The sequence below is a fragment of the Abrus precatorius genome, unplaced genomic scaffold (genome assembly GCF_003935025.1).
Source record: "Abrus precatorius isolate BTA unplaced genomic scaffold, Abrus_2018 Scaffold3, whole genome shotgun sequence".
NCBI lineage: Eukaryota > Viridiplantae > Streptophyta > Magnoliopsida > Fabales > Fabaceae > Abrus > Abrus precatorius.
In genome coordinates this window covers 8,000,052-8,027,954 of record NW_020874373.1, presented here as the reverse complement: position 1 = coordinate 8,027,954, position 27,903 = coordinate 8,000,052, and the positions used below count along the sequence as shown (strand labels likewise).

Below are 27,903 nucleotides of genomic sequence, written 5' to 3'. Positions count from 1 at the left end.
GGTAATGACACTTTCCCTAATTCAAATTTGGAGGAAACGATTCCACACAAACACAACTTAAACCTAGACTTGGACGAATCACCTAATGAGCAACAACATAGTGTGGATGGATGAGTTAGAAGAAAAAAGACGCGAAAAATCATGAAAAGAAATGAGGAAAAGTGGATATACATTCTTTGGGATGGTAGAATCACCTAATCATGACGCGGTGGGCGTGGTTGTGTGGGGAGCCCACAAGCAGAAAGGGAAATGTGGCTCATATGGTATACTTTTGGAGACCTATAAAAGCTGAAGACACAACCAAAATGAAAACAAACCAAAGAGCACCATGGGCAGTGGCAGTGTCAGTTATAGGAATCTGAAGAACGTCATCGTAGCATTCTTGGTCCCTCTACCCTCCATCCTATTCTACCTCTCATTCCTGTCAGCCATTCATGGCGACCCATCTTCGTGGTCAAGGTCAACTCTTTGGACATGGTGCTATCACCATCCTCTGCTATTAGCCAATGTCCTTTTCTTCTTCAACGTCAATTTGCTCTTCTGGGTCATCGCCCTAATCCAGTCCTGCCACTGGGTACAGTTTTCTGAATTCTCTTCTCATCTTCCTTTCTTTTTAGTTTTTCCTCACTCAGTACTCTCAGTTTCTGCTTTCTATTTGGTTTTGATTAAAGTTGAGGCGTTTTGCTTTTGGTGTTGATTGGTGCAGATGATTGACCCCTATTGGACAGTGATACCTGTGATGCTAGTTCATTACTATTCAAGTCACCCTTTGGCTCAGTATGAGTGGTGGAGGTCGAGGATAGTGATATTGTTGACTTGGGTGTGGAGTATTAGGCTCCTTCACAACTACTTGAGGCGAGAAAAGTGGCAGTGGGGTGCGAGGGAGGATTGGCGTTCCACTCATATGAGCCAACAGTATGGAAGCCATTGGTGGTGGGCTTCCTTCTTCGCCATCTACCTCCCTCACCAATTGTTACTTATTGGGTTATCACTTCCATTCTATGTTATCCACACCGTGGATCGACGTCTTAGTATCTTGGACTTGGTAGCTATAGTTGTGTGTGTATCTGGCATTGTCATAGCATACATTGCTGACACACAGCTTTATAATTTTGTGAGTAGAAACGAGGAACTAAAAGGGCTGGGTAAACCCGTGGTTCTAATCCTTGACAAAGGGTTGTGGTATTATTGTCGGCATCCTAATTACTTTGGTGAGCTATTGTGGTGGTGGGGACTAGTTGTGTTTGCTTGGAACCTGGGACATGGATGGAGCTTCGTAGGAGCATTGGCTAATACCATGTGTTTGGCTTATGTGAGTAAGCTTGTGGAGGAGCGAATGTTGAAACAGGATTGCAGAGCAGAGGCATTTAGGCTGTATCAGAAGACAACTTCTGTGTTGGTACCTTGGTTCAAGTCCTCTCCTTTAGAACTCAAATCTAAGGATGCTTGATGCTGTAGCGTGTCCCTCGTTAGTTCATTGTACCACTACCTTTTCATTTTGCCTACTTTCTTCATTATGTAACACAGTCATCAGTTCTATGTGCTGTAGCCCTGCACTCGCTGATTTTGTATAATATTTATGAGTAATGCTACCACTTCCTTTCAAGTTATCCTAGTTATCTTAATTACTTTAATACTACAAGTTTTTAAAACCTTCAATAATTTTTTTTAAATTAAGTTATTTTGTATAATATTTATAACATGTTTGGATTTATCTTTAAATGACTACGAATACACGTCTTTTCTATTTCTTAGAAATCTTGATTATGTTTATTGTTTGACCTTTAATACTTACTCAACTGGGGATTTACATGTTAAGTTAATATTTAATGTATCGCAAAAGTTTTATGAAGTACTATTGGCATTTACTAATACCAATAATTATCAGAATAGTTCTTTTAATAATTCAAGGCCTAAAATAAAGTCTTTACTAAATTCAGAATAAATTTTAAAAATTTATATAATTAAAAATTAAAGTGATAATTTACTCTAAAATATTTAATTTTTTTCCTGTTTTTAAGACTCTTAAATTAAATTATACAGATAAAAACAACTTGTGATATTAGTTATACCATTAAGTTAAAAAAACTAATCGCAAATTTATAATATCTTTTTTTTTATTCTAAGTTAGATTCCATTATTATATAAATATTAAAATACTAAAAAAATTTAATATTTACAAAAGAAAATATCTAAAAAATAATATATTTTTTAAAATTTTGTTATGAAGAATCACTGAAAGATGACTTCATAAATTGGTGTTTCTTTTCTTCTCTTGTTCCCACCCGTAATTACGCGTCGTGGTCTGCTCTGTCCTTGTCGATGTTATCCAACAGTAGGAAAGGATTTCAGTAGCATAAGGTAAGCATCCGTAAAAGTAACGATTTGGGGTGAGGGGAATGGCTGTGGCACGAAGACTAAAATGGGCATATTGGTTTTGGCTGATTCCGATTTGCATCTTCCTCTCGGCGGCTAAGGAGGCAAAGGCAGCGCAACAGAAGCTGCGGTTTGGGAAAAATGGAGAATTGAAGATTTTGCAGGTTGCAGACATGCACTATGCTGATGGAAAGACTACCCACTGCTTAGACGTGCTTCCTTCTCAGTATACTTCCTGCTCTGACCTCAACACCACCGCTTTCATCCAAAGAATGATCCTTGCTGAGAACCCCAACCTTATTGTCTTCACTGGTACTATGCTCTTTTGTTTTTTCCTCTTCTCTTTTCTTTTTAATTATCCTTTTTTTTTTCATTCTAAGACTGCAAATTTGTACTTCTTTTGGAAACACTATATAATCAGGGGATAATATATTTGGATTTGATTCCTCCAATTCGGCTAAATCATTGGATGCGGCATTTGCACCTGCAATTGCTTCAAACGTTCCTTGGGTAGCTGTTTTGGGGAACCATGACCAAGAAGGAACCCTCTCTAGGGAAGGGGTGATGAGACATATTGTTGGGATGAAAAACACTTTATCTAAAGTCAATCCTTCACAAGCACACATGATTGATGGCTTTGGGAACTATAACTTAGAGGTTGCAGGAGTTGAAGGCACTCGTTTTGAAAATAAGTCAGTGCTCAATCTCTACTTTCTTGATAGTGGAGATTACTCAAAGGTTCCTTTCATTCGTGGCTATGGTTGGATCAAACCCTCTCAGCAACTTTGGTACCAACAAACATCTGAAAAGCTTAGGGTACTGTTATTTTAGCTTCAGTACATTCAATCTCAAACTTTTCATCCTTTTTTTTTTGTTTAATAGCTGCCTATGGATGGAAGTTTATGTGGATCTTCATTAGACGTGTGGCTGATTTTCTGTTCCTTCCCCTCACAATCTTCAGATTGACTATTTTCTCTCTGTTCTGCAGAAAGAATACATGAATGGACCAGTGCCACAAAAAGAAGCTGCTCCAGGTCTTGCATACTTTCACATTCCCTTGCCTGAATATGCTAGTTTTGACTCATCAAACTTCACGGGTGTGAAACAAGAAAAAATAAGTTCTGCTTCTGTGAATTCTGGCTTCTTCACAACATTGGTTGAAGCAGGAGATGTGAAGGCGGTTTTCACTGGCCATGATCATGTCAATGACTTCTGTGGGCAGTTAACAGGTATACATCTTTGTTATGCTGGGGGATTTGGATATCATGCTTATGGAAAAGCTGGATGGTCAAGGAGAGCAAGAGTGGTGGTAGTTAGCTTGAAGAAAACAGAGAAGAATGGCTGGGGAGATGTCAAGTCAATTAAAACGTGGAAACGCCTTGATGATCAACATCTAACTGAAATTGATGGTCAGGTCTTATGGAGCAGGAGTTTTGGTGGTAAGATATCTCTATTTCTTGTTTTTCAACTTCTGCTACAGACCGAGCTCTGAGAGATGAAATCTATCTTTAGAATTACGTATAACTGATGCAGCACATAAAGATACAAGGAATCAAGATATTGACAATCTGTTTGATAGGACCCAAAGCTGTAACTCTTAATACCACAGAAACCATATGCAAACATTCATGTTGTTTGAACTAAAAGTTATGTCATTTATTAAATGTATTCTATTTCTTTGGCTTCTAATTTCATAATCAAATTAGCTTCGTAATTATTATTAGTTGGTTGTCTTGGGTAGTATTAAGCATAAACTACTTCAAAGTTCAGTTTTAGAAGATACATCACACTAGTTATTATCATATGGAAAGTTAAAATGTTGAACTATAATTGGACAGTTTATTCCCTGGAATCAGAGTGGGTAAGGAGAGGTTTTCAGTGATTAGCAGCTCATGTACACGTCTGTCTAACTTCTTTATGCTATCCATTTGAACACATCTCCCTTAATTTTTTGTTTATTGACTTTATTATGGTTTTCATGTAACAGGCAATCGTAGGAAAAAACAAGATGGTGGCGCCTGAGAATTTTGTGATGCAAACAAGTGTTAATATGGTGAAGGTCATTTTGGAATGTCTCATGAGATTTCACACATATATTTTTCTCAATAGAATCTGTTAACTGCACACGTCCTATAATTAGATGTAGCACTACAAGTTAGCTTGGGTAAAGAATAAATAAAAGGGACGGAAGTTCATTAACGTGGTGCAATGATTGTATGATATGCAACTGCAACTGTTTTTACACACTTACAGAATCATAATGTCTTTAATTTGTTTCTACCTGTGGTTTCAACATGAAGAAAGGCTTCTTTTAAAAGTTTGTAGATGGAGTACCCCATGAATTGAGAGTAGATTTCTACTTTTATGAATATTTATGCTACCTGATAGTGATAATATGTATGCTATAAATTCACGAATTTACAGAACAATGGCAGCTGCCGTATGCAATTCAGCCTTTTGCACCAATATTTGATGGTATTATAGATTAGCTTAACAGCATCTAGTTGGATTGCAGAGATAAGAGAGAAAAGAATATGTTACTAGCATTTCTCTCCCAACTATTGGTGACTTAGCTGTCTCCCCTGAAATTTAAATCTGGTTTGCTATCTGAGTTGTTGCTTTGCATATGATCTTGGTAGGTTTTAAAGTTGTTCAACGTGAACTGTTACTGGTGGTCAAGTATGATCAACAGGGGTGCAAGGTTACCGCAACTATATTTGTGGAGTAGTGAACATAACAAAAATGCATCAAGTGCATAATGAAATACGATCAATTCGTTAGACAATTTAAACTTCCCACGTCTATCCTGTTTGTTTTAAGAATGAAATCCTGTTGAGAGTGTTCTTAATTGTATTATTTAGATTTGAGTTATGCTATACATATCACATGTTATCCACAAAAAATATTTGGAATTAATGAGTGGTGCCTTAAAACTTTTTAAACCCATTTCTATTAGTTCAAACTTTGCTTTAGGTTCCCTCACTCTCGCCACAACTCACAAGGTTCTAGGTTTCAAACATCTACAATGTAAGCGAAGTTAACACAGAGAACAAGGCCTACTGTGACTACCTCATTTTGATTGGAGCACTACAAATAAAATTAAAAAAAAAAGGAAAAAAACCCTTTAAAAAGGGAGCTAAAGTGATGGAAAGATTAGTGATCGGGCGTAGTATTTGTCGCTAAATTTTTAAATTTGAAGGTGCCAATGAATAGGGAGCGAAAAGGTTAATCTATTTGAATTTGATCAAAGATAAGTTCAGAAATAAAAAGATTTGACGGGTATTGAGATTAAAAAATTCGACCAATATAGAGTTTGAGTAGATGTTATCTATGCTATTATTTGGATTATAAAGATTTATTAAGTAGTTGCGTAATTGTAGATTTTAAAATAAATTCTTTTAAGATATATAAAAAATATATTTTTGAAATTAGAAGTTAACTTACCAACATTCATTTTTTAAAGAACTATTATGGCATTTAAAACTTTCATTATATAAAAAATACGTAGAAGAAAGTCTTGACTCATCGAATCAAGATTAAATTTTCATAATTTTTGTTTCTCTTCAATTACTTTATTTTAAAAAAGATATTATTCTTAAGTTGTCGTTGGGGCGTATCAGATGTAACAAGATTAAGTTCTTGCCTTTTCCTGTGAATAAATAGACTCGTGAATCAGGTTTTGATTCATATATCAGTTTTTTGAGTTTTCTATTTTGTCTTAATTCAAACAAAATTGATGGCAACTCCTTACACTTCAATGTTTGGTTGCTAGGTCGTCGTGATTTCGATGGTGATACCTACCGATCACGACCTTAATAATTGAATATTCAGTAAGTCAATCGTTTGAGGGTTAAATTCTAATTTTTATTAATAGCCTTTGACGTACTAAAAAGAAAAGTTTAGATAATAAAGAAAATGAGTATTTTTCTCAGATTTTGCCGTGGATGAAATATCCTCTAAGCTGGTTATCATATATGCACAAACATGATTATTACCCGAACTTACATTCATGGCATCTAAATCTTAAATAGGTTTTTGTACGTTCAATTATCATTCTGTGCAATGCATACAAGTAGCCATATTACAAGCTTTTTAGTTTCTACCGACATACACACTCCTCTCCTAAGACACTAGGGCTCTATTACTTGGGTGAAACATGTTCACCGATGTTTCTACCAGCCTTGCAATCTGATCCAGAAGCTCCTCTTAGCCTTTCTTTTCACTTAGAGGTAAAAGCCTGTAGTATTCGTCAAGCAAACAAAGACAAACTCAGTATAAACAATTCCATGATAATTGAAGTCACAACAGTGTACCACTAAATAGTACTTACAGCAAAAACGGTAGCATGGCCAGGATCTGCAAGGTGAGCAAAGAGATTGTCAATAGGACCGGTGCCAGTGTAAATGTGCTGGAACCATGCACCCATCACAGCCAACATGGCCAATCTCCCATTCTTGATCTCCTTAGTTCTCAACTCCTTGATCTTCTCAGGAGAACCAGCTCCCCATCCAAGGGGGTCAAACCAAAGGCCACCCGGGTAACCAACATCAGTTCCCGTGAGCTTCTTGTTGGGAAAGATGGGATCAGTGTTGACACACCCTGGCTTGATTATGTCAGCCCATCTTCTACCTTCAGCCCAGCCAATGAAAAAGAGCTCAACTATGAAGAGGGTAGTGGTGTCTGTGAAGTATTCCAGTTCTCCAGCAGTGTACCATGAGGGGGTGTTTAAGACACCGATCTTTGTTAGGAATTCTGGAATGAAAATGCCAGCAGCACCCAACATTGCCCATCTGCAGTGCACTAGCTCTGCCTGAACATTCCATCTCAGAGTCTCAGGATCAGATCCTATGAATCAAAAACCCACTTTTTTTGTCATTTGCTTTCACAACAAGAAGGGGAGAGGAAAACTGCGTGAGCTGATTTAGTGACATGAAATTTGAATATATATTGAACACTTACCAAGACCAAGAGGATCAAAGCCAAAGTCTCCAGGGAGACTGCCATCAAGCCATGGAGGAGGAGTGCTGCCTGGAAACCAGAGAGGCCTGTTAGGTTCAGCTACTGCACACACTGTGGTGGTGGATCGGCCTCCAACTGGTGCCTTGTACTTGTTCACCCTCAATTTCCTCCCACCAAAGAAAGAAGCTTTTGGGGTTCCCAATGGTGATCCATTCTTCTGGGAACTGTATGCATTCACTAACTCTGATCAATTATGTGCACGCATGAAATGCTTGAATTTTCATGAATGATTAAATCAAGGTTCAGGTAAGTATGCTATACGTTATTAAAGAGAGGGGTTTCCATCATTTTAATTAATTGGAAATTCATGTACTCTGTACGTTACTGAGACAAACAAAAGTGAATATATTTGCAAGTAATGGGAGAGTGGACAAACTTGCCTTGGCGTAGAGATGGCAACAGCTGCAATGGCAGAGGAAGCACAAGCCGAAGCCATGTCAGGCTCACCTGGATTGGAAAAATAAACGATTTGTTTGAGTTGCACTCTCTGTTTCCGTGTATATGTTTGATGCTGGGGAAAGAGATGCAAATTTGTTGATGTATGGGGGGTCTTATCTTAACGGATTGGAGTGCGAATCGGTAGTGAGATGGTGGGTTGCCATGTGGCATGCGGAATCTAATAGGATAGGTTTACCTCTGCAAAAATCAAAATCTGGTGGTTCACATGGTCTCTTGGCTTGAATAAAATCTATTAGTTGGCACTTGTCACCACTAAAAGAGGAGAGATTCTTATAGCTATTCTCCCTGCGAATCAATCATAGATTTTGTGGGACCTTAGCTAAATATATTTTCTCTCTTTAAGAAATTCCCTTTGAATAAATAAAACCATTTACTCCAATTTCTCTCCGAAAGGCACAGTACAGCAAAAGTCAAAGAAAATTATTTTTTATACATTTAAAGGGAAACATCTTTTAGCGTCTTTTTTTAATTTTGATATATATTTTAAAATACGTGTATCTAAAAAAATAAAAAATAATAATTGTATAAAAAATCATGTTAATTTTTAAATATTCTAATTACTGCTAGTCAAATTCACGTTGAGTTAGAAGTCAGAACCAATCCCACCAAAAACTACATTACAGATATACTTAAACGTTTGGAGTAAGAATTGATAACTGTATACTTCTAAAAATTATATTACAAATTCCATTTTTCCAAGACTGTTGGAATTTTATCCCATCCACCCCACTTTAGCTTTAAAAAACTCATCTCACGAAGGATCATCCTTTTCCCTCAAAATGGATGCCTTTTGGCATCTCAATTTATCAATTTCCCGCCCTAGATAATCTAAAGTAGTGTCTGTAACGTGGTTAGGGTTGCATCCAGCATCCAGCATCATTTTCAAGAACTTATAAGCATCTTTCAATCGCCCTGCCTTACTATGAACTTCAATTAATGTGTTATAAGTGACAACATCAGGATTTATCCCACTACTCTTCATTTGTTCAAAGAACTGGTTCACTTCATCGATTCGGCCGGCCTTCCCCAGAGCATTGATGAGAGTGTTGTACATAACAATGTCAAGATAACCACCCTGCTTCACTAGCCTATCAAGAACAGCACTGGCAAGATCTGCTCTTCCCACCTTTCCCAAACCTTGAATTAGCATATTGTAGGTTGCTATATCCGCAGGGCAAACCTTTTCTCCCATTTCAGTAAGAATAGCCCAAGCCTCAGTGAAATAGCCCTTTTTAACAAAAGAGCTCATGATAGAATTGTTAGTATAACTCACAGGATCCACACCTGTGTCACTGAAAATCTCAAAACAATTTGCAAGTCAAGCTTAACTTTCCTTTGGCCAAAAATATAGACAAGAAAGTATTCACCATGTCAATATCAAAAGAATCCGATCCTTTTTCTTGAACCCGTTGTCCACGGGAAGGGGTAAACAGCTGTGAAGAATAGCCAGTGGAGCTAACTTGATTGGCCAATTTATCCATGTGTGGAGATGATGACCACTCGTCAATTTCATTGCATGAATTTTCCTCCCCATCATGAGGATCAAGGTTGGCATTCATGAAGCTCAAGATGTCACTAAAATCTCCCTTCGAAGGGAACAACGGGGAATAATCCTCTTTCTTGCAAGGAGGGTTCTTCATAGAAGCTTTCATTCCAGCTTTCCACTTGAGAACACTGGGCACTAAATCACCTTCCCTGACATGCTTCAAAAGCCTTTCTGTCCAGTCCCAGCGACCGTGTTTATGAATGCTAATCAAGAGAGAAGTTATGGTAACAAGATCAACAACAAAACCCCTGCTTTCCATTTCCTCCCCCAAATGCAGCGCCTCCTCCAATTGACCCTCCTTACAAAGCTGCAGCACAATAATGCTGCAAGTAATCCCATCCACAAACTGACCCTTCTTCTTGAGATCACAAAACAGAGTGTAAGCAGCTTCCGCCCTCCCATTCTTAACCAATCCATGAATCAGCATATTGGAAGTCCAAGAGAACGCCTTCACCCTCAGAAACCTTTGTGGCCTTGAAGAGTCCATGGAACAAAGAGTTATAAACAAGCGTATCAGAACGGAAACCGTGGCCCTGCATGTACCTAAAAATTCTGGTGGCATCCTCTATTCTATAGGTCTTAGAACAAGCTTGAATAAGGATGGTGTGAGTGAAGTTGTCAGATTGATGAGGTGACCCGTTCAGCTCCTCCCACAAAAGGAGTGCATCCTCCACCTTGCGATGCTTGCAAAGCACAGTGATGAGGGTGTTACAGGTGCACAAATCGGGGGAAACCAAACCCTTAACCTCTATCTCTTTGTAAAGGGCCAAGGAACCAGCCAAATCGCCCCAACAACCAAACGCGTAGATAGAGATATTATAACCCCATGTATCAAAGGAAAACCCTTTATTGTCCCCGAGACTGTGAAACACTTGTTTGAACTCGACTTCCATGTGGGCTTTTCTAAGGGCAACCAACAAGTGGTTGTAAGCGACGGATTTGGAATCAACGTGAGGCGCAGTTGAAGAATTGAAGTTTTTGGGAAGGGCTAATGGATGGGTTGGAAAGGATTTTGAGGATTATGGGTTGTGTGTTTAAAGCGCAAGAGAGTGAGGGAGGTTCGGTGTTACAGAGGATAGGGTTTTGGTGATGGACGCCACCACCAGCAACCCTTCCATTCCTCCATGCCGCATTCCCAAACGTACCAATTTCTCTCAGTTCCGGATATGCCTCATGAAACAAATTGGGCAGACTCTCGGAAGAGGACAAATATGTCATTTCTTCAAAGCAAGGGATATATAGAATGTGCATTTCAATTTTCTATCCAATTTCTATCCAATCTTTGGGTACTAAATTTGTTGGCACTCCCAATGTGGTCATATTTTTAACTTCTTTTCCACCTAAAATATGCACAAAATATTGTTTATGCATGTTTTGACATTATGATAAAATCTTACTTGTTATAAAAATAAAGCTACATTTATTTTTTAAAAGAATTTTGCATATGGGCTTAACTTGCATTAATAAGATAAATTATATTATTTGCATTTTATTAATAATTAAATAATTATTAAAATAATGTTATTTGATTATAAAAAAAAGTCTACAAGTTATTTTTGAGCAGTAAATACTTTTTTAAGATTTAACTTTAAAAACAACAACTTTTTTTAATTGATATCAACTGTATTGATCAAATGACGCAATTGCATTTTATTATAAACCATTGCTGTCATGGAGTCAAGCTTCCCCATGTTAACACACGTGCAGTTCCCCCACTATTGTTTTTCCAACTTTCCCAAACAATGAAGCTACGATCACTACCAAACCATGTCATGAGACCTCCATCTCAGCTGCATGCTCCCGTAACACCCATCAAGCAGACTTTTGTTTCTTCTTCCTATGCCCTAACTAATTAATGGTATGAGATTAAACTTTATAAGGGCGAAAAATAAAACCACATGCATCTGATGGCAAACATAGACTATGACATATGAATCCGCTCTTTCAGGCATTTTATCAAGCAATGTGCAGTGGATATATAAAAATGAATCACTTTGTACACAATCAATTCATCATTGGGGACCCAGATTCAGATATATAGGCCACGTGATACACGTAATCAATATTCTAAAATGAATGAAACATGATAAAATTAAGCATGCAACATAAATTACACATATAATAAACAAACCCAACTCCCCCTTAAAAAAACCGACTAAAACTGATAAAATCCCAACAAATTAAGGAAGTACACATTGATAGCACAAAAAGGGATGTAGCATATGGATGAAATGAAAGTTACTAGGCAATGAAGAGGGAAGATGGCAGGTAGCAAAATTGGTCGGAAACATTGAGACTTGGAGTGGAAGGTACAGGGATTAAATGTCCATAGGTGAAATTTTATGGCATGACAACAAACATTTCACTGTTTTTTCCATTTCAAACATGATTAGTGAAAACGGCATAACTCTTTTTTTATCAATTTTTGTTATAGAATAAGAAAGTCGTATTTACAAAATAGAACTTGCTTGTTATCTTTTGAAGTTACACCAATTTAAAATTTTTGGCTGGTCTTGAACAAAGTCTACTGCGTTAAAAACATTGGTCTAAAGTGAAGGAGCTACATACAGAGGTAATTAACAATGGCACAGTACAAGTAATTTAGAGTCTACATTATACAGATATAAGTTAAATGTTTAAATATTTTTTTCTTGTTTAACGAAATTCATTTTTTTCATTTAGTTTCTGTATCAAATTATTTTAATTTCTTTTAAAAAAATGTACCATTTTTTTTCATATATATATATATATATATATATATATATATATATAAGAACCAAATTAAAAAATAAATCCCGTGTAGATATTAAAAAATAATTAAATCTAAGTTAAGAGTTCCTATAATATTTTCTTTCCTCTAATTTCATGTCCAAACGAATCAATTTTTGCTTGATTTTCATTCTGATCTTTATCGCTGAGATTTCCATCCAACATTGTTATGTACCATATTTTTATTAAAATTTTACTGATTGTGAAGACACTAGTTCAAAAACTAAAAAAATGTTAAATAAGTATAACATTAATATTATGAACTTAAAATTTCACGTATAATACTTATTTGTTAGAATAATTTTTTTTATTAATTTCTTAAGTGACCTTTAAAAAAATATTAAAATTAAATAAAACAAACACGTAAATTTTAAATTTTTAAAAAAGTGCACTTGGTCATTTATTAAAATTTTCCGTATTAGGGCACCACCTAATCCACAATCAGTATGTAGTATTTACAAGTGGTAAAATCCCAGCACGAAAAAACGTATATAAATTGGAAGTTTTAAATTGTCGTATTTTTCATGGTTATAAGTTTTCTTATTATTAAATAAATTTGATTTAAAAATTTAATATTTTTAAAATAACAAATATATTTGTATTTAATTTTAAAATATAACAAAAAAAGGAAGGATATCATGAAAACTCAGAAATAGTATAGTTGTGATTTAACTTGAAGCCAAAATGAGGACAGTGGGGGTGACGTGGACATTGGAAAGGAGAGCAGCACGTACATCCCAAAGTAACGACATGGGTACCACTAGAGAAGCTTCGTACAGATTACATTCTCTTGTTCCTTTCAAATTTGGTGCAATGAAACGAAAACAGACAAAATGAGAGGAAAACACGAGAGATGTGGACGGTGTAAGCAATTGGGTAGTTAGATACCCAAACCTTATTGTAACTCTCGAAAGTAGTTTAGGTTTTGCATTTGGGAGGGCAGCACCTAAGCTAGCTTCTTCAGTAGGAATGTTAGCCACCCAATCAATATGCAAAGGGTTTATCACTCTTTGATTTGTGTGTGTATTTATGTTTGTGGTCACTTCCTATCATCGGGCCACCACGAATGACTCTCTCTCTCTCTCATGCATGGTCCTCGATCGCAATTAATGTGCATGCATCTGATCCGTTATCTTATTATTTTGATATAAACATAGAAAGCCAGCTTGCAAAAACAACTCAGAGCATCTGCCATTTTTGGGGATCACTTCTTCTTGGACTTCCCCATTCTTCAACCTGAATGGTCCCGGATCCATGCTCTTGTTTTAATGTTTCATATCAATGTGTATAAATAAAATTATACAATATTAAAATGCTCTTTTCCAAAATCTGGGTTTCTAAGTTTTTTCTCTCTAGCATGAGAAATACAATCGATGTTTCTGTTTAAATAAATACAAATATTTATTTGTTACAAGATTGTATGCAGACCAGTCTTATCTAGTTTGTTAAATCTGATAATGTCTCATAAGCATTTAATTCACGATATATATACATTTGATCCGCACCATATATAATATGTCTTTTTAATTAATAATAACCCATTATTAAAGGACGAGTCCATGTTTTTGGAGAAGAAAAGTATCAATATTTCATGATCGATCATCATAAAAAGCTGCTATACATACATATATGGGGTGGCTTTAAAATTTACTTTTACAATTTCTTACTTTGACCTGCTTAAGTCAAGTCTACATGGAATTTACAATAGGATAAAACAACTTCTAAACTTGTAACTCCCCTAGATCTCAACCTGACGACATTTGGTTATCTTCATTGGTTATTTTCTTAGAAATGATGCTTTTGTATAAATTTCATTTATACTTCGGCCTCACTTGAGAGAGTTGTTCTCAAGTCTTTATTTATTTATTTTTTAAAAACAGCCAAAATTCTTTTGTCTTTATTTTATTTAATAATTTTTATGCTTTCAAAAAAAATTCATAATGTTGGTCTAAATAATAAATTATTTAATTTAGTAGAGGCAGGGAGGCATATTCAACCTTTTTCACGAGGGATTCTTTTTTTTTTTAAATATAATTTTTTTAGAAATGGTTATCGATCCTATTTTAAGATTAAAGCGCATGGCAAACCTAAAACTTGACGCAGTTTGATTTTAAAAATGATGAGTTAGTCTTATTGTTAATTAATTTGGGATATGATAATAAATCTCAAGCTTTTATCAAACTTTGCACCATCCTAATCAGAACCACTTAAGTTAAACTCAAGTAGGGAATATAATAATTTAAAGAAGAAACATGAAATGTTCCTTTCCAATGTGAAACTTACACGAATTTTATAAAAGAAATAAGCTTTAATAGGTGCTGATCAATAGGACGAACAGCTCATATTGGTAAGTTCCCCCATAGTCCTTTCTCATTCAAATTTTCCACCTATTAATAATTCAAGTAGTGTTATGGTGACAAAGAAACTAAATAAGCTGAGGTGGGATGTGGTCCATGTTGAGGTTTAGTACAATTATACAATGATTTGGATTGATCACTGAGAGGGCACTGCATGCGTCCAATGATCCAATTTCCGGTTAATTAATGGAAGGCCGACATGAGAAGTAAAGGGGAAGAACTTCTGCTAACTTTACGGTACAATCTGCTTTATGTTCAAATGCAACCCCCGTCCTCCTCTTAATTAGCCCTAACGTCTACTTTTATAGGGTGGGGGACCCTTCATCGAATGCAAATTTAGATATAGGTTACTAGGTGATCTTACCGATATATCAATTAGGTTTATTACATAACAAAGTTTTTATATTATTATATTTATTTTTAGATATTTATATATGTGCCTCGGAAAATGTTAATTGATTTAATTCATTATTATTTTTAAATAGGTACGAGAATATGATATTAATACCTTCGTTAATAGAGGTTTTTTACATATAAAATAGTCTTATATGTTTTAGGGTAAAAGAATATAGTTTTATTGATATTTAAGAGGAAAAGATAAAATGGCATGTGAAGACATCGAATCAAGCATCCAACAGTAGCCTTCTGATCTTAAAAATTAAGAAAGGTGTCAAGTGAACCAAGGCTTACCAGTCGGTAAAAAAAAGTTTATCAGAAAGGAAGAATGCTACCTAGCTACCGATTATGCTACCTACACTCATTAAAAATGTTGTTTAATCTCTCAAAAATATATAATTATGTGAACAACTAAAGAGGAATTAACTTTATCTCTTCATTCATATCCAATACTTTTTTTAAAAGACGGAAAAAATAGAACCGCATCACAAAGTTTTATTATATTTTAGTTTTGGACGTTCACTAAATTCTAATTGTTGATTAAAGGATATTCTCAATGTACTAAATAATTAAATAAATAAACTGTGATTAAGCCGTTGGTGGCTATGCATTAATTCTTATGTTAAGCTTACTAAAATAAATCAAATAAATGGTGGTATTATATCGCTGCCTTGAGGAGTCATATTCTTTTAAATCATTTCGTTGTGTTAAATATGTATAGTGAGAGATTATCATGAAACTTAAAAGCTTAAGTTATTAAATGAACAATAGTCAAACTCTAAAAGTTGTGGCAGTGATATAAACTCTTATTGTGTTTACGTATAGGATTTATATATTTAGTATGAAATTTTGTATTTGAATTTGACTATATATAAATTCTCTCCGATTAAAGTAGAAATTAATTTTGAATTCTTTGAACTTAGAAATGTACCGTGACTTCTAACCTTAGAGAAAAAAACATAAATCAACAATTTTATTGCAAACAAATACGTACAATCATAGAATGGAAATTCCAACGTCCTTTTAAGTCTGGAGCGACATGGGTATTTCCCACATACACATTCGTTAGTGTTGAATACAATTTATACACACCATTTTCTTGTAAATACTGCATTTTGTTTGAGCTATAAATCTCCGATAAATGAGAGTGACCCAGATTTGAATCAATGAATTTTAATGAGATTTTTATAAAACTTCAATATGATACTAATTCCTATTATTCAAAAACTAAGATTAAATAAATATGGATTCTTCACAAGAGACATATAGTTTCATTGGTGGACAATATATAATCTCACGGAAAATTCTTACGTAGGTTTATAATTTGTCTTTAACTTTAGAATAGAAAAAAGTTTCCTATCAACCAAAATCATTATTGTAGAATTGTTAACAATATATTAATTTTGTCGGTAGACACCAAAAATAACGAATAAAATGCATATTAATGGTAAAATATTAACAAATCTTTAAAAAATAAATATAAAATGATATTTTGGTAAAGACAACTAAAACTATGTAGCAAAAAATACAAACTTTTATCTAGTCTAGTCTAGATTATATAAATACAAAGGCAGGTAAAATAAGGCAATATGCTGCACTTATTATTATTTTTATTAAAAATGAAAACTATATCAGTATTGTAATTTGCATTCTATGTAATCACTTACTAAGACTCACGACAATGACACAATATAAAGTATCAAGAAATATAATATTCACTTTGGTTTTTTCTTCGAGCAAATAACGAGGGTCCCTTAATGAGGGCCTTGATCTATGTTATATGTATATGCAGTGCATATCATAATATGCACTCTGATTCGTCATCCCCATCGAATGACTCTTAATGGGAGGTGACAAAAATAATTAAGGAGCGAATTCAAGAGATTCAGTGAAACTAAGATCGAGTTCAATTATCGTTTCTTACCTAGCATTTCATAAAGATTAGAGAACAAGAAATTTTCAAACTGGAAAATTGAAAAACAATTTACGTGTGAAAGAAGAAAGGGTCGAGATACTCTTAACATACTCTTTTCACCAAAAATAAAAGTTTATAACAAAAATATAATGGTATGTAAACATGCAAAAACATATTTTCATTTACATTCATTATATTATTTTTTGTATCACAAATGAATTTAACTGAATGGTTAACCGAGAATAAAAATGTGAATTAGAATGAATTTAAAATGACAACTTTTTTTCTTCTTCCAATTTAAAATGAGAACTTAGAGGTGAACATTGAACCTAAGTAACCTATTCAGTCAAAAGTCTAAAAAACTAATTGTAACTATATTTTATAGACGAAATAGACATATATGGGATAAAAGGTATCGAAAACTTCAATGCCAAAGACTTCTACCATAAATAACCGGAAAAAAAAAATCCGTTTTCCTTATATTTTAATTATCTGTCTCTTGGGCATCTTTTCTGGCAATTTCAAGGTTTGTTCTACCATTCTCTGTAATCGAATATGAGAAAGTTTTTATATTTTTATAGAACGATCAACGCATCATTTACAATATTCCTTTAATTTGCATGACAAGAATATTAATATTTTTTCTCAGTTTCTAAGATAGGAAACTGTAAAACAGTTAATCTTGTCAAATGGTAGAAATGACAGAGCCATGGCGGATTGTCATGGCAATTTTTAAGCCTGCCATTAAACTCTTCTGTTATATGGCCTTTTTATATGGCGGCCCTTACATGCATGGCGATAATATCAGTCATGAAAAATCTTGAAAAATGGCAGATTGGTGATCTAGGCCCAAGGGTGACATATGTAGAAAACTTAAATAAGTCCTCTTCTTCGTCACTCAAAACTCTTCTCCCTCGTGTCAGATCTCTCTGTACTCTAATCCTTCTCATCTGTTCATCTCCAACTTATTTCTGCTGTCATCTTCTCCAATTTCTCTTTGTCTTTTTTGACGTAGATCTAAACTCATCTCAAATTTCTCTCTTCTTTGACCTATTATTACATGTTCTACTTGTGGCTGCCATTCTGTTCTATATCTCTAGCGACCTCAACCTCCATTTCTAGCAACTGATCCTCCATCTCCGACGACTTCAACTTCTATTTCTAGCAACTAGTCCTCCAAATGAGGGAAGGGAGCCACTCCAAACTAAACATAGAGATGGCCTACTAAAAGAGAGAGAAGGACATGGATATTGGAGAAGATAGCTCGAACAGAAGTAGAGAAAGAAAAAAAAGGATAGAAAAGTAGTGTGATAAAACTATTTTACCCTTAAAAAACTTAAAACATAGAGCAAAAAGAGAAATCTAATTTTTTTTAAAAGGAAAAAGTCTTTTTACTCTTATAAAACTCTGAAAACTGTAGGACAGAAAAGAAAAGTAAACATTTTAATTGGAACCCTAACAAAAATAGAAAAAGAAGATAAATAAAAAGAGATAACATAACAAAAAATTTAAAAATATTTATTTTGTATTGAATTATGGGTAAAGCTACATGTGTTTTGAGTTAATTTATTTTTATTTTTATTACCTATATATAATATTTTTTTATATATTTATTATAGTCGCCATGATTCTGTCATAATCCACCATGGCGGCAACTATAATTTTATGACAATTTTTTAGGTTTTTGCTATGATGTACCATTTGCCTTGTTAATAGTATATTAAAATAATTAGTTAAAAAATACATTTAAATATATTAAAATATGAAAAATATATTAATTTTTTATATAATAAGCTTTTAATTTTTTTTATCAACGTCTTAAAGACACAGTATTTTCTAAAAAAATTATATTTATTTAAATTTGAAATGGGATAGGTTGATGGATTAATTTTAATACAAGCCAAAATATTAAAAAAAAAAAGTACTATCCATGTCGTTTAATCTTACGAAGCCGCTAGCCAAAATATTGTATAATTGATTTTAAAAGAAATTGAATTTTTAAAATAAAATAAAATAATGATGTGACATTAAGAAAGACTAAATTAAAAAAAAAATAGTTATTCACATGAATTTAAGTTCCATAAAAAAATTTCTTTAAATGTGAAATTGCTCATGCATGCATGTAAATAAATATAAAGCAAAATACATCAATATCATGTATATTAATTTAAATTGTAATCTATCTTTTAAACTTCAAACTTCAGGCTTCAGTATCTATAATAAATCAAAGGTAAGCTATAACAGCATATACTAAGTAAGTTTCAGTTCAGTATTGCTTGAGTTTAATATCAAAAGTCGTTTAAAAAAGTCAATAAAAGTAATAACAAATAAATATATGTTAAAAGGGTAAAATGTACTAAATTATGAAATTTTATTGCCTACGCTCTTACTAGCAAAAAATATATTAACATATGCTTTGAACACGTTAACAAAATTCTGATTAATTTTAATAAACTTTTGCTTTCATATTCTCTACATGAAAATAGAAAACATAATTTACAGTTAAATAAAAATGAAATTTATATATAAAAATAAAATAAAATGAGAAAAAACGAAAACAGAACAGAGTGATTATAACTTGTTTTTGGTTTTAGATTTTGCTTGGCGCTTTTTTTCTTCTCAAATAAATTCAACCAAGCCAATGATTACAAATAAAATGTGCATTGTCATAACTTTCATATTGTAATTTTTTGAACGCCACGAGTACTAGCATTCTAGAGCCTAACTAATTACGCTGATATTCCCTATTTTTTTTTCTTTATTGGATTAGGGAAGTGGAGAAATTTTCATGGATAAGATCTTTTATCACTAAACCAACTTTACGATGAATGCTCTAGAATTAACTATATTATGGCATCTGAGATTCACGAGGAAGCACAAACACCAACACATAATGTAGAATATACATGACATTTCGCGCACCGCTCGTATTCATAAAAAAGTGACTTAAGCAATCATCTAAATTCAATATTAACCTATTTACACCTTGAATTGGTATGAATTTACGCTGAATTGAAGTTCTCAACTGTTTTTTAAAATAAAGTTTATGGTTCTTCGATGCTCTTTTTCTCCAAAGATATTACGGTGACCTTTATATAGAGGAATTTTCGCATTAATTAAACATACTTATGACTTGTATGCAGTGCAAAAGATAAGAGGTAATACCTATGACTGGTTCAGGGAAAGTAAATGCCACTAGAGTGAGGTTAATTTGAAGGGCAGTTGCACATATTCTAACCTGCACAAAGAAAATTAGATTGCTTCATTGAAAAATGATGCTAACTACATCCAAACTATTTATTTATGTGATTAATTATATACAATTTCTGTTATGAATGAGTAAATATTCATTTTAATTTGGTATTAAATTTTAGACTGCACATAATACTGAAGGGCCGCAATTACAGATGAGAGTGCAATATATAATTTGATAACTTAAATATCAATGACCGGACAACCCTTCTCCCAGAAGAAAAGGCCAATGGCCAATGTACGTACCTGCTTCGCTAAATATTTCTAAATCGCAAATGACGAGCGATAGATCTTTAATTTATCGTCGGTTGCGCACTTCTGGTTCGGTGGTGCTTTTATTTTGCCGCTTGCTTCTGCATAAACCTATGAAGTCACAAACATTATTAGGAAAGTAAATGAACGTAATTAACATAAAAGAGTACCACAATATATGAGACAAACATTGCCTCTCATTGAATTTCGGGGACAAAACACTAACAACCTTCATCATTGTTAGTAAACAATCTAAATGTATATTATGTTCATTAACTCTGCACATACAGAATCCCACTATTTTTTATTCTTCAACTACTGTTACAAAAAATATCATTTATTAATAAAAAAACATTAAATATTATGATTATCTTCGTTAATAACAACTTTATTTAATTATCATAAATTAAATTATCAATAAAGAAATTGGGAACTTACATATTAATTTTTATCCCAATTAAATTTTTTATTAATATAACATATTATTCGTATAAACTCACAAAGTATATACTACTAATTTAATAATTATTAAACAAAAATTACCTTAACAAATACTAATTCAACAAGATGATAGATTGTTTGTTAATAACTTTTTTCTAGTGGCAATGGTAAAAAATAGAAGTTTTAATTAACAAAAATACATTGAATGTTACTTTATACCATAATTCATTTATTACTTCCACTTAGCATTTTACAAGTTTATAAATTTAACAATTAACTTGGGTATAGGCTTGTTTGTATGGATCAATTAAAGCTCCATTTACTTGAAAAAATGACTTGTTTATCTTTTCGTTTTCAACAAAGAAACACACGTCTTAAAGCTATTATTCTTTAATTGCAATAAAACGGGAGTTATGAACGTTCTCTAAAATAAACGCTTAATCTTGTCAAAACTCCATTTATAATTGATTGTACTTGAAAATAGGCTACATAATAAACACTATATTACATAAATACTCACTTGTTCCATGCCTAAGTATAGTTATACATTTTTGCTGATAAAAAAAAGAAGAAAAGTGTACAAACTTTTCACATGTAGAAGGTTTATGTGTATGCGTTTCAAGCATGTAAGAAAACTATACAAACTTTTGACAAGTGAACACACACAGCAAAGTACTAGACAATAGTGAATGAGTTTCATGCATGTAAGTACTGTATAAAAAACGTATAAATAGTCGTACCACGTGTTCCAAAGATCATATTTGCAAAATATATAGAACATAACCAAATAAAAAACCTTTATATATTGTGCCATTCTTTTTTTATGCCATTTAATTTCCTTAATCTGAATGGTTAAGATCATGACCTAGCTAGGACAATAGGAGAATATGTGAAACAAACAAAAGGGTTAAAAAAGAATAAAAAAGAAAAGGGAATTAGATCATTTTATGGCGCCGATATTTTATCTTAATGATTTTTCTTGCTTTGTTGGATTCGAAGCATATTAAATTCGCTTATTCGAGACAAAAAAAGTATAATTCTTAATCTCTTTCATGCTTTATTTTCCAGCAGTTTCGATTTGAGTTCATGGATATTGACACTACCGAAGAATCTGAGATACTCCTACAATTTCAACAGAAAAGCTCCACATTCAAGTGTGTGTAGCAAATTAAAGAACAGTCCTACTCCTCTATATCTGTCATGCTTACTGTGGATCTTACAGTCTTCTATATTACTTTTGCTTTCAATATTGCACTGTGAGAACCTAACATTCCGTTTAATCTCTCCTTTTTATGCTATGAACAGTCTATTTGTAATAAATGCGAGGTTAATATTCAAACCTGAGTGACTTTAACTAATTTCCAACAATCTCTAACAGCAAATTTAAAAGATGAAAATATGCATGAATCAATTGTATACAATGAAATGTGTATATGTACGTGTGTCCTATAATATAAAAACCTGAAAGAAAAATGCATCAAGTTGGCATTAAATGTGGTTAACCAGATTCATACAAATCCTCATGAAAAATTCAAAGTAATAGGCTATACATCTCAGGATATCACGTTCTACACAAGGGAAAAAAAACTAATTATTATTATTATCGCACTTCCACTGTAGTTGATAAATGATAAGCTAATAATTGATCCACTCCCTAAAGTCTAAAGTAAGCTCCTTGATTCCATGCTTGTCCAAAAGTGTTAGCTGTAATTGTTGCAATGACTAAGGCAAAATCCAAAAATTGTATTTAGCTAACCAGTGACTTGTTAATTCTAACAGTAAGACGACTGTGCTGATCAAGACTAGCAAACTAATTAAACATCAAAAGAAGAATCTAAGTGCAGAGAGAATAGTGTAAGAGAAGTCCTTAGGACAAATAAATTGTATCTCGACAATTATTATAAGCATCAGAGATCAGAAACAAATCATCGAATCCTGCAGCAAGTAATAATTACTATGAAAAATTAGTATGAGAAGAATTAGGATACTACTTACCCTTTAAACCCTGGGAGAAGGTGGGGAAATCTCCACATGTGCACTCCTATTTATCTAAAAACACGTTTGTGAGCAGTGCTGATCCAGACAAGAAGGCGACTGCGAGAGAAGACAAGAAAGTTGATAGGGGATATACAAAAGAGAAGGGGGGGGGGGGGGGGGGGGAAGGAGTAACTATTCATCAATAAATGTTATATAAAGCAATGGCATAGTAAATAGAAAAAGTAATGGAAGTGGATGGAGCTTGAATAAGAACAGAAAAAAATCACCATTTTACAGCTGTACAACTTTCTGCTCCCTATCTGCAAAGCGAAAATGCCTAACTAAGCAGCAGCAGAAGCAGCAGTGTTGTGAACGGCATCAAGCCAACAAGGCTAACAGAAACATTAGAGGATAGAAGAAAGCAACAAGCTTTTCTGTGTATCATTAAATGCAGTGAACGGAAAGAGAGAGAGTACAGTATATATCGATGCAATAAAAAAGGGGGACAGAAACCATTTATATATTATCATAAATTATAAATATAATATATTCGTATTGTATTATACACAATTGAAAGGTCTAACGGAGATTTCATTCGGTCTCTCGGTCGTGAAACGATTTATCATTTCTTCAAGACTCGAATCCCCAGCTAATTAACGCTTTCAGCAGTTTAAAACGCACCAACAAGTTCAAATGCTAATTTATACTAAATACTGATTAAAAGAAGGAGAAGAAGAAGAATAGAAAGAAAGTTTGGGAGCTCTTTCCTTTGTAGCCGATGATGAGTGAAATAGGAAAAAGAAACTAAATAAAAATTCTGCAAAAGAGAGCGTAGCTAGCCCAACTAACTTGGAAACTAAATCTTCTTCGTTCATTATTTGTGGCTCTTGTTTAATTTATTTGATCACTGCCGATATTGCAAAGATGGATCCAAATCAAACATGGAATTAGTACCGCCTCTCTGATCCCCAAACCTGGCCGAAGAAGAAAGTGGGTCTTCATGGGACACCCTCAAGCGCTGAAGAGAAGAAGAGGGAAGTGATGAATTAGGCACTGCCACATGTGATGCCGAAGCCGAGGACAAGCCTTTTGAATCATCTGCCGAAGAAGCACATTCCATGTTCACCCCAAATAACCTCAGCCGTTTTCCACCAGTTGGAGTATTACTATTACCACTAGCAGTAGCAGCGCCACTCATGATGCCCCCATGGCCATGGTGATGGTGATGAGCAACGGGAACAGAATCAATGATCATGGGGACAATGTTGTTCCCTCTCTCAGGCAAGTTTTGATCAGCGCCCGTTGACATGGAGGACCTCAGGTAATAGAGCGACCCAGATCCCGAATTGAGCTCACCATAGTGGTTGTGATGAGAAGCACCAAGGTAGTGCTGGTGCTGGTGCTGCTGCTGCTGCTGCTGAAAAGTGAAGGTGTTGTTGTAATTGAGGTGGTGGAAATGATCATGGTAGCGAGGTGGAATGATAGGGGGCTGAGAAGGGAGAGAGTAGAATCTAGGACCCCATCTGATAGAGGGAAGAAACAAAGGGGAGTGTGAAGGGTCAGAGGCATGATCAGGTCTTCGCCTCCAGTCTATGTACAACCTATGTCTATACAAATCTCCGAGGCCGCGTTGGAAGGAGACGATGTCACCGGCGTCGAGCTTCTTCTCCTTCACAAAACGGCTCCACCCCTTTGTCATCACATAGCTCTGGCTGCTGTTCCAATAGGAATACCTGAACCGCCACACCTTTCCGTTTCGGTCTTCGAAATTGAGGAGTAACCCCTTCTCGTTTGAGGAGGAGTCGAGGGGGAAGTACTTCTCTGCATGCTGCTTTGGTATCACCAGCCTGTTCAGCTTCCCTACATCGCTCGGTGTCACCACTTTGTCAAACATGTGCTCTTTCTCCACCACCTCTTTTGCGTTCGAGGATGAACAAGTGGCATGGGCATGTGCGTTATGATGATGATGATGATGTTGATGCTGTTGATGATGATGGGCAACTCCTCCTCCTGCTCCTTGTTGCAGATTGGCTTCTTCTTCTTCCTCTTCCTTGTTGCTCCCCAGCGACAGGTCCATCAAGTCTAGCTGCTTTCTGAAATTGGATGCTGCTGCTGCATCTTGGTGGTGTAACCCTAATCCATGGCCAGGTGGTAGTGAATTGTTAGAGGCATCTGGAGATGAAGCATCCCCATGGATGTATTTTAATGGTGTGAGAGTGGGGAATATTTATCACATGAAGATGATGATGATGATGAGATAATTAGAAAGAGGTGTTGTAGAGTAGATGGAGAAGAAAAGGGGTAAGGTAATAGTGCTGCTTACTGCTGCTTTCTGCTTCTCTTGCGATTGTGATGATCTCTGCTGCTTCCTCTTCCTCCTCTTCTTCCCTGCTATCCGAATAATTACCTTTAACTTCTTGCATCAACTCCATGGAATTATGCCTGACCTACCTTCAATTCTGTTAATAATAACCTCTGGATCTCAGCAAAAACAATGGGAAGGAAGGAAAAGAATAATAATAAAAAAAAATGAAATGATTAGAATAAAACGATCGAATGGAGGAAGAGGGCAGGAAGGCAAAAATAAATAAAATAAAATATGACAAGAAACGGAAAAGTTTGAGAAAAAAGTGGGTGTGAATTAAAAAGAATTAAATAGATGACAAGGTCAAATAAAACCTTGCCAACAAATAGCTCTAGCTAGCATGAGGAAGATAGTTTACCCAGATTGCTGAGGCTCTAAAGAAAAACAAAAACAGGATCTTAGTAAACAAAAACTAAAACAGTCGGTGCCTTCATATTTGACCACCAGCCTTCAAACCCTAAAGAAAGACAAGGCATGGAATGGAGGATTCAAAGCGGGGTCAAGTTATTGTTATTGTTGACCTACAAAGCATAATATGAGGAGTTAGATCAAGCGTGAGAGAGAGGTGGATTTTAGCTTATGTATAGTTACCTCGCAGGAAGGTTCTTTACAACTAGGAAAAGAAGCAAAAATTTTCTTCCAACCCAGTTTTATTCGTCGAGGATAGAGAGAGAGAGAGAGAGAAAGGTAGATAGAGGATTACTACACTTACGTGGGGGCCATGAATAATGTGCCTATTGTGGTCATGTGAGCAACTTGTCGTTTTCATCATATTTGGTATAATCTGTACAATACTAATGCTTCCGGCTTGAGACCAAAAGGCCAGTTGTTCCAGAAGCAACGAGCTTAACTTAACCGTGTTACATATATATATGTGTTAAATTTGCATTGCACCCTTATTTTATTACCAAATAAAAAGCATGAAAGTATCTATATGTATTTATTTATTTTATGGCTCATATAATATATAATATACATGGGGTACGGGCTTATCTATGGCTAGCTAGATGTAACAGGAAATGGCAATGGTATATAGTAGAGGAGAGAGGATAGAGTGTACACTTAATTTTTTGACTTTTAGTGCCATTGATTGAGTGTGTTGTGAATGGTCCCCGGGCGTAAGGTAAGGAAAGGAAAAGCAAATAGCTAAACTAAGAGAGAATGAAAAGAGACCACCCTGTCCTGCAGGCGCTCTCCTGCCACTGTGTGTATAATATATAACCTCTACTGCCCTTACCTTCCGCCCCTTCCTTTTCTCTCTTTCGTTACTCCCTCTGTGACCTAAACAATCAACATTAGTAAAAACAAATGTGAGAGAGGTAATAACAATAAATGAATATTATATCTATCTCTTCCACACCAATAACTATTCCTTCAAAACTTCAACACCCTAGTTCCCTTCTCATAACCCTTTACTATAACCCCACATCATGACCTTTTGCCCTAGCTTTTAATGTTATTCCAGTTTTTCTCTCCATTACTAATCTCCTCCCCCCCCCCCCCCCGGTCCACGTACACGCGCTAGTTTCAAATATCATCATTTTTGTTATTTACTTACTACCATTTCTTTTTCACATTCTTAAGTTTATATGCATATACAATATGTTGGTTCACGTATAATTTTCTTTTATTCACATCTTAATTTTTCAACGATTAATCAAACCTAATAAAACTTTAATGCATTTGTAAACTTTTTCTCTATTATTCAGGGTGCCTCACACCCTGAATAACTAATACCTTCAAACACAAAGAGGCTAGGTATGGGTTTGCCCTAATCCCTTTGTTCCTTAATAATAAAACTCTTAACTGAAAGGTAGAAACTATTTTTTAAAAACATAAATATTATTGAAGTAATTTTTTCTTTTTTAATACATATATACGAACAAGAATCGAGTCTCTGTTAACATTCTTAAGGGACACGATGTATACTAATTGTGTCTAATTGTTATTTAGCAATATATGTAAGGTCATTTACTTATTTCCCAAAGTAATCTATACATTTGGTAATAAAAAAAATTATTTATTACTGAATACTTAATAAGGTTAATAATTGCTTTACAAATTTTCAGCAATTATGTGTCCGTATGATTTTATTAATCACTGTTTAAGAAAAATTATTAAGGAATTCATATATTTTTTTCTTAAAAAACATAACAGAAATATATTAGTAACACTAAATGTTAAATTTATGACCCAAAAAATTTACTATTAATTCTTTAACTATTACTCTTAAGGACAATAATGAAAGTGACAGATAAGAAGAGCTATATAATTTATATATTTAAGTTTGGATTTTATTTAAGTAAAAAATTAAGTTTAACTATTTATATAAGATTAAACATATAGTTTAAAGAAATTCCAGCTAGATTTTACCTGATATATTTCCTTAATATATAAGAGATATAGATATCAATATATAAAATTTCATTTTTAGTATTTACTACATTCTTCATCTTTTAAGTTTCTTTGCCACATAAAAACTTCTCCCGTGAGTCCGTGACTCTTTTCAAGTGGTTGTTTAGTGATTGAATACATGGTAACATTAGGTAAACAAAAAAAATACATGGTAATTTAATTCGAATGAAATTGCTATTTTTTAAAACAAAATGCATGTTATCAAGAATTAACGTGAAAAACAACTATTAAAACCAGTGAATTGCGGAGAGTTGAAGTGTCATATTATTTTCGGGGGAAAAAAATCTACTTTGAAAATCAGTACTCTAATTTCAACAATTAATATTCAAATTAAACCGACCAAAAACTGCCCATCAAGTAACAA

At 34.2% G+C, this 27,903-nt stretch overlaps 4 protein-coding genes and 1 pseudogene across 8 annotated transcripts; 2 read left to right on the top strand and 3 right to left on the bottom strand.

The window, feature by feature from the left end:
- The first annotated feature begins 328 nt into the window (after positions 1-328).
- On the top strand, positions 329-1,517 carry LOC113863570. Its single transcript, XM_027497201.1, has 2 exons — positions 329-574; positions 707-1,517. The coding sequence occupies exons 1-2, from the start codon at positions 329-331 to the stop codon at positions 1,448-1,450; spliced, it is 990 nt and encodes a 329-aa protein (XP_027353002.1). The 3' UTR covers positions 1,451-1,517.
- Positions 1,518-2,234: 717 nt separating this feature from the next.
- Positions 2,235-5,319, top strand: LOC113861263 (probable inactive purple acid phosphatase 29). Of its 2 annotated transcripts, XM_027493965.1 has the most exons (5): positions 2,390-2,688; positions 2,798-3,192; positions 3,365-3,815; positions 4,364-4,419; positions 4,490-5,149. In XM_027493965.1, exons 1-4 carry the CDS (start codon positions 2,400-2,402, stop codon positions 4,396-4,398), a joined length of 1,170 nt encoding a protein of 389 aa, XP_027349766.1. In that variant the 5' UTR covers positions 2,390-2,399; the 3' UTR covers positions 4,399-4,419; positions 4,490-5,149. The 2 variants fall into 2 exon arrangements, with proteins under 2 accessions (XP_027349767.1, XP_027349766.1); XM_027493966.1 differs by having other exon boundaries at positions 2,235-2,688; positions 4,364-5,319.
- Positions 5,320-6,223: 904 nt separating this feature from the next.
- On the bottom strand, positions 6,224-10,196 carry LOC113861714 (chlorophyll a-b binding protein, chloroplastic). Of its 2 annotated transcripts, none has more exons than XM_027494708.1 (4): positions 7,776-10,196; positions 7,336-7,559; positions 6,707-7,221; positions 6,224-6,613 (listed from the first exon to the last, which is right to left on the bottom strand). In XM_027494708.1, the coding sequence occupies exons 1-4, from the start codon at positions 7,829-7,831 to the stop codon at positions 6,596-6,598; spliced, it is 813 nt and encodes a 270-aa protein (XP_027350509.1). In that variant the 5' UTR covers positions 7,832-10,196; the 3' UTR covers positions 6,224-6,595. The 2 variants fall into 2 exon arrangements, with proteins under 2 accessions (XP_027350509.1, XP_027350510.1); XM_027494709.1 differs by having other exon boundaries at positions 7,336-7,578; positions 7,776-7,918.
- On the bottom strand, positions 8,606-10,618 carry LOC113862099 (annotated as a pseudogene).
- Positions 10,619-23,329: 12,711 nt separating this feature from the next.
- On the bottom strand, positions 23,330-25,936 carry LOC113861796 (B3 domain-containing transcription factor NGA1-like). 3 transcript variants are annotated; one of them, XM_027494825.1, is made up of 4 exons: positions 25,837-25,936; positions 25,573-25,645; positions 25,083-25,218; positions 23,330-24,892 (listed from the first exon to the last, which is right to left on the bottom strand). In XM_027494825.1, the coding sequence occupies exons 3-4, from the start codon at positions 25,189-25,191 to the stop codon at positions 23,664-23,666; spliced, it is 1,338 nt and encodes a 445-aa protein (XP_027350626.1). In that variant the 5' UTR covers positions 25,192-25,218; positions 25,573-25,645; positions 25,837-25,936; the 3' UTR covers positions 23,330-23,663. The 3 variants fall into 3 exon arrangements, with proteins under 3 accessions (XP_027350626.1, XP_027350624.1, XP_027350625.1); XM_027494823.1 differs by lacking the exon at positions 25,837-25,936 and adding an exon at positions 25,716-25,820 and having other exon boundaries at positions 25,483-25,645; XM_027494824.1 differs by lacking the exon at positions 25,837-25,936 and adding an exon at positions 25,716-25,820.
- Between the last annotated feature and the right edge of the window lie 1,967 nt (positions 25,937-27,903).